This window comes from Rattus norvegicus, chromosome 17 (genome assembly GCF_036323735.1).
Source record: "Rattus norvegicus strain BN/NHsdMcwi chromosome 17, GRCr8, whole genome shotgun sequence".
NCBI classification, from domain to species: Eukaryota; Metazoa; Chordata; class Mammalia; order Rodentia; family Muridae; genus Rattus; species Rattus norvegicus.
This window is the reverse complement of record NC_086035.1, coordinates 3,757,093-3,766,967: the sequence shown is the minus strand read 5'-3', so window position 1 is coordinate 3,766,967 and position 9,875 is coordinate 3,757,093. Positions and strand designations below refer to the sequence as shown.

At 39.6% G+C, this 9,875-nt stretch overlaps 1 protein-coding gene across 1 annotated transcript; it reads left to right on the top strand.

The window, feature by feature from the left end:
* The first annotated feature begins 1,310 nt into the window (after positions 1-1,310).
* On the top strand, positions 1,311-9,357 carry Ctsml1 (cathepsin M like 1). The gene is made up of 8 exons (NM_001402532.1): positions 1,311-1,374; positions 5,273-5,400; positions 5,740-5,862; positions 5,956-6,102; positions 6,520-6,744; positions 7,105-7,267; positions 7,839-7,956; positions 8,975-9,357. The coding sequence occupies exons 2-8, from the start codon at positions 5,275-5,277 to the stop codon at positions 9,072-9,074; spliced, it is 1,002 nt and encodes a 333-aa protein (NP_001389461.1). The 5' UTR covers positions 1,311-1,374; positions 5,273-5,274; the 3' UTR covers positions 9,075-9,357.
* The last annotated feature ends 518 nt before the right edge of the window (positions 9,358-9,875 follow it).

Sequence of the window (9,875 nt, the reverse complement as noted above, 5' to 3'; positions counted from 1 at the left end):
TGTCATAGATCCATAAAGAATGGAATTATTAGGAGGTGTAGCCTTGTAGAGTTAGGTGTGACTTTTTTTTTGAGAAGGTGTGTCACTAGGGGTTGGGCTTTGAGGTCTCAGATGCTCAAGCCATTCCCATTGTGTTACTCTTTTCCTGTAGATGAAGATATAAACTCTCTGATCTTTCTCTGTCACCATTGTCTGCTTGCATGTCACCATGAGAGCAATGGACTAAAATAGACTCTGAAATTGTAAGCAAATCTTAATCTAATGTTTTCTTTTATAAGAACAACCATGGCTCTGTTATTTCTTTACAGCAATAGAACCCCTAAGATACCATATAATAGAAAATTATAAAACCTTAATAAAGGATGATATTTTGACAGTATTTTCTGGTGACTAATTTCTTTCCAAGTGGTCCACTCTCAATACTGGTACAGAGGAACCTCCTTGCAATATGGTGGTAGTAAGCAAAATCCAACATGGTGATAGTAAGGCAAATTCCTAAACAGAGCAATTGAAGTGAGGGGTATGGTGGTTGAGGACATGGATTTGAGGATTATTGTTTAAGAAATCCAGAGTTTCTCTAAAGAAAAGGAAATCCTTCCAGAGATCTACTTGGTGATACTTGAACAGCAATGCTGTTGTCCCTAAGGTCACTGAGATGTACATATATGTAGTAAAAGTGGGAATTTTCAGGTGATATATGTGTTTCCCAGTGAAAAGATTGACATTTTATATTTCTTACAAATAGGTTCTCCATTTAAATCGAAGTAAAGAAAAGCCAGACAGTTTCAGTAGACTCAGAGAGCAAGAAAATTCACCTTGTCTGTTAGCTTTTAGTCTTGAATTTTGTCTTATTTGAGAATCAGCTTCCCACAAAGATTCCTATGAAAGTCATACATGTTATACCTTGAGTGTAAGAAAAAGTCATTCCAATGTTTGTGTTCTCATAGAATCTCATTCTAGCTGTAGATTAAACAGTAAATGTGGTACCAGTTTATGAAGAAAACCATTTTTTCCTTGAGCCAGTCATCATGCAAAATGTCACATATGAAGTAATTGACTAACTGTCTGACCCACAGCCACCCCTTCAGGACAAGCAGGATAAGATCTAGTTAGAGCCTAGAGTTTGAAATCTTGAGGCTTGGAGGCAGTAGGTCTTCAGCCTGAAGGCCAATCACATCACTGCACAGCGAAGCTTAAGAGGGCCAAGGTTGAAGGGTGGGACTAACTAGCCAGAGACTTGGGATTTAAAGCTTGAATAAAGTGTTGTTGGCCCAGATCCTGGGAATTCAGCAACCTTTGGAAAGCTGTGCAGTACACCAGGGCAGCTGCAGTCACCACCGGTGAGGTCCTGCATCCACAAGGGCAGAAAAGTAAGTGTCTATGGGAGAGAGCCTTGAGAGACTCCATGGATACTCAATCAGTGACCCAGTAATGAGGATATTTTTTTTTAACTTCAGTAGCCCTGCCGTGTGAAGGTAGAGATTGGTGGGGAAGCTATAGAGTAAGGAAACCCAACATCTCTTATGTTTAGATTTGCATAGGTTCCCATTACACTGAAAATCTGATTCTGTCTGGAGAGAGTGACATCTGGTACCATATAGAGCAGGGACATAGTCATCTCATCCTAAACCTACAGAGATAATTTTCTTGCATATCACCACTGGATAAAAAACTTCTTTTCATGGTTGGCATGAGAAGATGTAGTAGTAGGTAGTGTGTCTCTAGGCAAGAACTACAGAGGGTGTGGCTTAGCAGATCCAGCATATCTTTTTTTTCATCTTTATTAACTTGAGTATTTTTTATTTACATTTCAATTGTTATTCCCCTTCTGGGTTTCCGGGCCAACATGCCCCTAACCCCTCCCCCTCCCCTTCTCTATGGGTGTTCCCCACCCCATCCTCCCCCATTACCTCCCTCCCCCCAAACAATCACGTTCACTGGGGGTTCAGTCTTGGCAGGACCAAGGGCTTCGCTTCCACTGGTGCTCTTACTAGGCTATTCATTGCTACCTAAGCAGTTGGAGTCCAGGGTCAGTCCATGTATAGTCTTTGGGTAGTGGCTTAGTCCCTGGAAGCTCTAGTTGGTTGGCATTGTTGTTCATATTGGGTCTCAAGCCCCTTCAAGCTCTTTCAGTCCTTTCTCTGATTCCTTCAATGGGGGTCCCGTTCTCAGTTCAGAGGTTTAATGATGGCATTTGCCTATGTATTTGCTGTATTCTGGTTGTGTCTTTCAGGAGAGATCTACATCCGGTTCCTGTCGGCCTGAACTTCTTTGCTTCATCCATCTTATCTAATTTGGTGGCTGTATATGTATGGGCCACATGTGGGGCAGGCTCTGAATGGGTGTTCCTTCTGCCTCTGTTTTAAACTTTGCCTCCCTATTCCCTGCCAAGGGTATTCTTGTTCCCCTTTTAAAGAAGGAGTGAAGCATTCATATTTTGGTCATCCTTCTTGAGTTTCCTGTGTTCTGTGCATCTAGGGTAATTCAAGCATTTGGGCTAATAGCCACTAATCAATGAGTGCATACCATGTGTGTTTTTCTGTGATTGGGTTAGCTCACTCAGGATGATATTTTCCAGTTCTATCCATTTGCCTATGAATTTCATAAAGTCATTGTTTTTGATAGCTGAGTAATATTCCATTGTGTAGATGTACCACAATTTTCAGTATCCATTCCTCTGTTGAAGGGCATCTGGGTTCTTTCCAGCTTCTGGCTATTATAAATAAGGCTGCTATGAACATAGTGGAGCATGTGTCTTTGTTATATGTTGGGGCATCTTTTGGGTATATGCCTAAGAGAGGTATAGCTGGTTTCTCAGGTATTTCAATGTCCAATTTTCTGAGGTACCTCCAGACTGATTTCCCAAATGGTTGTACCAGTCTGTAATCCCACCAACAATGGAGGAGTGTTCCTCTTTCTCCACATCCTCACCAGCATTTGCTGTCACCTGAGTTTTTGATTTTAGCCATTCTCACTGGTGTGAGGTGAAATCTCAGGGTTGTTTTGATTTGCATTTCCCTTATGACTAAAGATGTTGAACATTTCTTTAGGTGTTTCTCAGCCATTCCGCATTTCTTAGCTGTGAATCCTTTGCTTTGCTCTGAACCCCATTTTTAATAGGGTTATTTGTCTCTGTGCAGTCTAACTTCGTGAAGTCTTTGTATATTTTGGATATAAGCCCTCTATCAGTTGTAGGATTGGTAAAGATCTTTTCTCAATATGTTGGTTGTCGTTTTGTCCTAACAACAGTGTCCTTTGCCTTCCAGTAGCTTTGCAGTTTTATGAGATCCCATTTGTTGATTCTTGATCTAAGAGCATAAGCCATTGGTGTTTTGTTCAGGAAGTTTTCTCCAGTGCCCATGTGTTTGAGATTCTTCCCCACTTTTTCTTCTAGTAGTTTGAGTGAATCTGGTTTGATGTGGGGGTCCTTGATCCACTTGGACTTAAGCTTTGTACAGGGTGATAAGCATGGATCGATCTGCATTCTTTTACATGCTGACCTCCAGTTGAACCAGCACCGTTTGCTGAAAATGCTATCTTTTTTCCATTGGATGGTTTTGGCTCCTTTGTCAAAAATCAAGTGCCCATAGGTGTGTGGGTTCATTTCTGTGTCATTTCTATTCCACTGGTCTATCTGTCTGTCTCTGTACCAATACCATGCAGTTTTTACCACTATTGCTCTGTAATACTGCTTGAGTTCAGGGATAGTGATTCCCCCTGAAGTCCTTTTATGTTGAGGATACTTTTAGCTATCCTGGGTTTTTTGTTATTCCAGATGAATTTGCAAATTGTTCTGTCTAACTCTCTGAAGAATTGGAGTGGTATTTTGATGGGGATTGCATTGAATCTGTAGATTGCTTTTGGTAAAATGGACTTTTTTAGTATATTAATCCTGCTAATCCATAAGCATGGGATATTTTTCCATCTTCTGAGATCTTCAATTTCTTTCTTCAGAGGCTCGAGGTTCTTATCATACAGATCTTTCACTTGTTTGGTTAAAGTCACACCAAAGTACTTTATATTCTTTGGGACTATTATGATGGTGTTGTTTCTCTAATTTCTTTTTTGGCCTGTTTCTCTTTTGTGTAGAGGAAGGCTACTGATTTATTTGAGTTAATTTTATACCCAGCCACTTTGCTGAAGGTGTTTATCATGTTTAGTTGTTCTCTGGTGGAACTTTTACGATCACTTAAATATACTATCATATCATCTGCAAATAGTGATATTTTGACTTCTTCTTTTCCAATCTCTATCCCTTTGATCTCCTTTTGTTGCCTGACTGCTCTGGCTAGAACTTCAAGAACTATATTGAATAAGTAGGGAGAGAGTGGGAAGCCTTGTCTAGTCCCTGATTTTAGTGGGATTGCTTCAAGATTCTCTTCAATTAGTTTAATGTTAGCTACTGGTTTAATCTGGAATCCCATCAGTGGCTTTCTCCAATTCCTCCTCTTCAGTGGTGGCAATGATTTTTCTGTGTAACTCTTTCCTCACTGAGGTAATGCATGTTATTCCAAAGACCTAAGGGTGGGCAATGTTCAAACAAGCCAACCTATTGTTGTATGTCAGGCAGGAATATGATGTTGTCTGGCCCCAATTCATGAGGAAACCTTGTACTATGTAAGAGGAGCTTTTCTGTATTACAAATCCTAAGTTACCTATGTCATATGTCCATAGATGCATACATTTTGAACCTTGTTATCTTGATAAGTTTCTAGTAGAAATGCAGTTTGCATTCTTAGAATTGTTGTCATGTTCTGCATCTCTCACCATCTATCTATCTATCTATCTATCTATCTATCTATCTATCTATCTATTATCTGTCTATCTATCTATCTATCTATCTATCTATCTATCTATCTATAAATCTATTTATCATCTGTCTATCATCTATCTATCTATCTATCTATTTATCTATAAATCTAACTATCATCTATCTATCTATCATCTATCATCTGTCTGTCTATCTACCTACCTATCATCTATTTATTTATATATTTTTCTCTCATATATTATGTTTGGATGGAAGTTTCTCCTTTCTCTAATTCTTCCAGGTGCTGTGTTTCTTCATGGAAAAACTAAATGTTATTCACTGAGCCTTCATTCCAAATATATATCTAGCCATTTCCAAAATCTTTGGATAAATATTTTGGAGAATGATTAAAATAATTTTATCTACCATGAATATTTTTGTTTCTCAGGAAGGAGTAAGAAGTCATTTAAAAGTGTTGGTGTAGTCATGCCTTCATTTCTCTTCCCTCTTTGCATACTTGAGATATGACTCCTGCTGTGTTGCTGGCCATCCTGTGCTTGAGACTGATCTCATCTTCACCAGCACCTGATCCCGTTTTGGATGCTGAATGGCAGAAATGGAAAATAAAATATGAAAAAACATACAGCCTGGTTAGTAATTTTGGAACTGTCCAGAGGGAACAAAGAGAGCTTGTTGGTGGGGGTTATGGGCATAATAGAGGCCATAGAAACTGCATTTTTCTGAAGAATTACATAAACTCAGGTGAGCTTAGGGTGGTTAGGATCTCTGCTCCTAGACATGTCATAAATAGTTTGCTTCAGTGTCCTGAGATCGATCTCTCTCTCTCTCTCTCTCTCTCTCTCTCTCTCTCTCTCTCTCTCCCTCCCTCCCTCCCTCCCTCTCTCTGGCTTTTCTTCACCTATTGCAGTAAGTGCTTGGTCAGCATCTACAGTGGTTAAAAATAAGTCATCTATTATTTTTATTTCCAGGAGGAAGAAGGACAGAAGAGAGCAGTATGGGAACAAAATATGAAAAAGATCAAATTGCACAATGGGGAGAATGGCCTAGGGAAGCATGGTTTCACCATGGAAATGAATGCCTTTGGTGACATGGTGACTGTGACATATATAGCATCACGATGTATTTTTTTCTTCAATTCATTGGTGTTTTTGCTTTTCAATAATTCATGTATTTTTTCCTTAAAGACAATTGAAGAATTCAGGAAATTAATGATTGAAATCCCAATCCCAACTGTCAAAAAAGAGAACAGTGTACAGAAACGTCAGGCTGTTAACGTGCCCAACTTTATAAACTGGAGGAAGAGAGGCTATGTTACCCCTGTGCGGAGACAGGTATTACTGTGTCACATGCCCACCTTCCTCAGCCACAGGAAATTGGGAAGGGGCATGTCTGCATGGACTGAGCAATTTTTATGAAAAATTTTATTCTTCTTGTGCTCTTATACAAGGCTTATCAATCATTTCCAGCCACCATTACCTTAGCATTACATCTCCCTCTCCTGTCCCCCATCATATCTTTAGACTTCATGTCATCTTTCATTGCTATCTATAACCTGCCCTTATGCGCATGTATATCGATGAGTGCTTTGGCATGAGCAAACCACCAGCAGGCAAGTCTCTGAAGAAGACTGACCTTCCCTTGACAGACTTCCCTCAGCTGCCAGTTGTTCATTTTCTGATATAGTATTCAGCTGTTTGATTTGGAGTTGCCATTTCTTTTTGAATGATTGCCTCTTGTTCTCCACTTAGGGAAGATGTAATGCTTGTTGGGCTTTTTCTGTGGCTGGTGCCATAGAAGGACAGATGTTCCGGAAAACAGGTCAACTGATCCCTCTGAGTGTACAGAACCTGGTGGACTGCTCTAGAACTCAAGGCAACCTGGGCTGTTATTTAGGCAATACATACTTTGCATTGCAGTATGTGAAGGAAAATGGAGGTCTGGAATCTGAGGCAACTTATCCATATGAAGGAAAGGTAGGTGGATTTTTATGCTATTGTCATGTCATTGCAGTATTGTCTTTGCAGTCGTGCCAATTGATATGGTTGCCATGTAGCTGATTCTACTTCTACACACACGGAGAGCATGTAAGTCCTTATATAAAATATTCATTTCTCCACTGTGAAAATTTCTTATTGACAGTGAGACTGAAATGGGTGTCATTGATAACATGACTTTCGGTTCCAAATCTCCCAGTAGCCTTTATTTTCTGGCATGATTATGAAAGCCTAGCTGTGGGGAGGCTCAGCTGCAAGGACCAGAATGTGGTCCTGACTCTTGTTCCACAGGGGCCCAGAGAGAAGTAACTTGGTCTTTTAACTCTTTATGTGTTCAAGGAAGGATCCTGCAGGTACCATCCAGATAATTCTACTGCTAGTATCGCAGGCATTGAGTTTGTCCCAAAGAATGAGCATGCATTAATGAATGCTGTGGCGACACTAGGGCCCATTTCTGTTGCAATTGATGCAAGGCATGAATCCTTCTTGTTCTATAGAAACGGTAAGCATATGCCCTTTTGGATATTAGTTGAAAAATCTGTGATGTTTCATGGCATTTATGTTCAACAGATCATTCTTCAAAATATAAAATGTGATGTATTTATGTGGGTTTGCATATTTTACAGCTATCCATTCAATAATCTTGTATATCATCTGTACTTGATATGACCTCCCCCCGGCATGTGAGCAATGTATAGTCCATAAAATTTACTGTTTAGCTTAATTTCCCATTATGTGGTATGGGTTTATGACTTTTAGTGAAATGGCATTTCTAGAATAACTTAATGAAAGTCTTGAATTAAATAATTTATGGTCAGGGGTGCTTGCTTGCAAAGGGGTTCTATCAGTGAAAACACAAAATGTGAATGAATCACCTTCGATGCACGTTCATGATCACTTGGATGTCTCTGGATTCTAATGAGGACCTATACTGATTCCTGACTATGACTGATCGCATGGTTAGTGGAGTGTCTGTCACTTCAGTGAAATCAGAAAACAGCTCACTTATTGTTGGTTACCAGTGTCCTTATCAGGTTCCTGGGCCTCACTGACTTATGCATTTTATATTTCAGGTATATATCACGAGCCAAACTGCAATAGTTCTGTTGTCACACATTCTATGTTACTGGTTGGCTATGGCTTTGTAGGAGAAGAATCAGATGGCAGGAAGTATTGGATTGTCAAGAACAGGTATAAACTGCCAAAACTATTTATATTTGTAGTTGGAAAGAGATACTTTTTCCATTTCTATTGAGAGTTTTCAGAAGTACTAGAAAATATTGTTCCACTTAAATTAAACAAACCATTTTTCTTTTACTTTATTTTCTCTTATGTATGTGAGTGGTGTGTGTGCACATGGACTGATTTGACTGTGTGCTTGCGTGTGTATACATACATGTTTATGGACACTTGTCCGTGTGCTTGCTTATATAGAGACCATAAATTCACACCAGTTGTCTTCTCTAGTTGTCCTCCACTTATCAGTAGAGGCAGGGAATTCTGCTGATCCTAGAGGTCACTCTCTCCTTTAGTGTGTCTACCCTTTGTATCTCAGTTGTGTCCTGCTTCTGGGAATTTAGACAGGGTGTTAAGGCTACCTGGCATTTCACAAAGTTTCATTACTTTTATTTATATGTATGTTTGTATGAATGAATGCTTTATGTTTGCAAATGCCTGCAGAGACCTAAAAATGTACATTGCCTGAAACTCCAATAAGAGGGGGGTGTGATCTGAATGACATTGATGCTGGGTGGGAGCCCTTGTCTTCACACTCTTAGGCACTGAGCCATCTCCAGTCTCCATCTTGGCTTTCAATGGGAGCCTGGATTTGAATTTCAGTTTTTTCTTCTGCATGGCAGAGCATGACCACCTTTGTATCTCGACAGCTAGAACAACCAGCTCACACTGCAAGATCACAGTGTTCATCCAGTGGTTTCCTTGGGTGCTCATATCATGCCTGTGCCATTGATTTTCTAAAATATGACAATCGTTATTTCTAAGCCACCTATGATAGTTGTCTTATCATTTCCTTGCTGCTATTTTCACAGTCATGTTTGAGATAATTCTTGGTTGCCTATGAGTTCAACCTCTGCTTTTTCTCATGCTTTCTATTAAGTTGACATCTGGCTCCGTGTTCAAATGAGGAGTTATTGTAATAATCCACTGCAGTGTGTAATTGTTACTAAGTGGGAAACATGATTTCTTTCAGCATGGGAAATAAATGGGGCAACAGAGGCTATATGAAGATTGCCAAAGACCAGGGTAACCACTGTGGAATTGCTACGTATGCCCTTTATCCAAGGGTGTGAATTGCCTGGTGGTGACAAGGAAGGAAAGAACAGAAGACAACATGTAGAGAAGAGGCACTTCCATTTCCAATCAGCTGGCCATTCCTGTGTATGTAAGACACTGCAGTCATTGGAAGGCCAGTTGTGATGTGAATGTTGTGATATATTTACTATTGTAAGACATGACCACTACTGTAACTGATGCCATACATTGGTTTGTATTTGTTTTCTATAACAGTGTTATTTTTATTTTTCCTGTAAGAAATCAAATCTTTAAAAATAAAGCTTTCTTTCAATGTTGCTCAGCCAATTGCGTTTCTTCTATTGAGAATTCTCTGTTTTAGATCTGTACCCCGTTTTTTAACTTGGATGCTTTTTTGTAATTAATTTCTTGAGTTCTTTATGTATTTTGGGTATCAGTCCTCTGTCAGATGTGGAGTTGGTAAAAATCATTTTCCATTATGGTGGTGTCCAGCCTGTTATCCATTTTGGGTATCAGGGTAAGGCAGTGAACCTGATGACTTTTGGTGATTAACTCTCTTTAACTCTTTGCTATTCTGTGGTAAAATGCTCCTGGCTCTGGCAATTAGCTCTTGTGTACAGCATTAAGAAATTAAGGAGGAAAATTTAGTTGCTTTGGCCCTTTTCCCTTTGACTCCTGGGCCCCTCACTAAGCAGTTGAGAGGCTCAGAGTTTGTTAACTCTTTCTGAGCCAGAGAAAAAGGAAAAGAAAGAAAGTAAGGCACACAGAAAAAAACAAGCACACTCTGGGTGAAGTGGAGGAAGTAAAGATGCAGCAAGCCTGTATTGCTGTTTTCAGTT

Coding starts and splice junctions, on each gene's coding strand:
- Ctsml1 (NM_001402532.1), top strand. CDS start 5,275: ATGACTCCTGCTGTGTTGCTGGCCATCCTGTGCTTGAGACTGATCTCA. Junction 5,401..5,739: donor ATGAAAAAACATACAGCCTG/GTTAGTAATTTT, acceptor TTTTATTTCCAG/GAGGAAGAAGGACAGAAGAG. Junction 6,745..7,104: donor CTTATCCATATGAAGGAAAG/GTAGGTGGATTT, acceptor TATGTGTTCAAG/GAAGGATCCTGCAGGTACCA.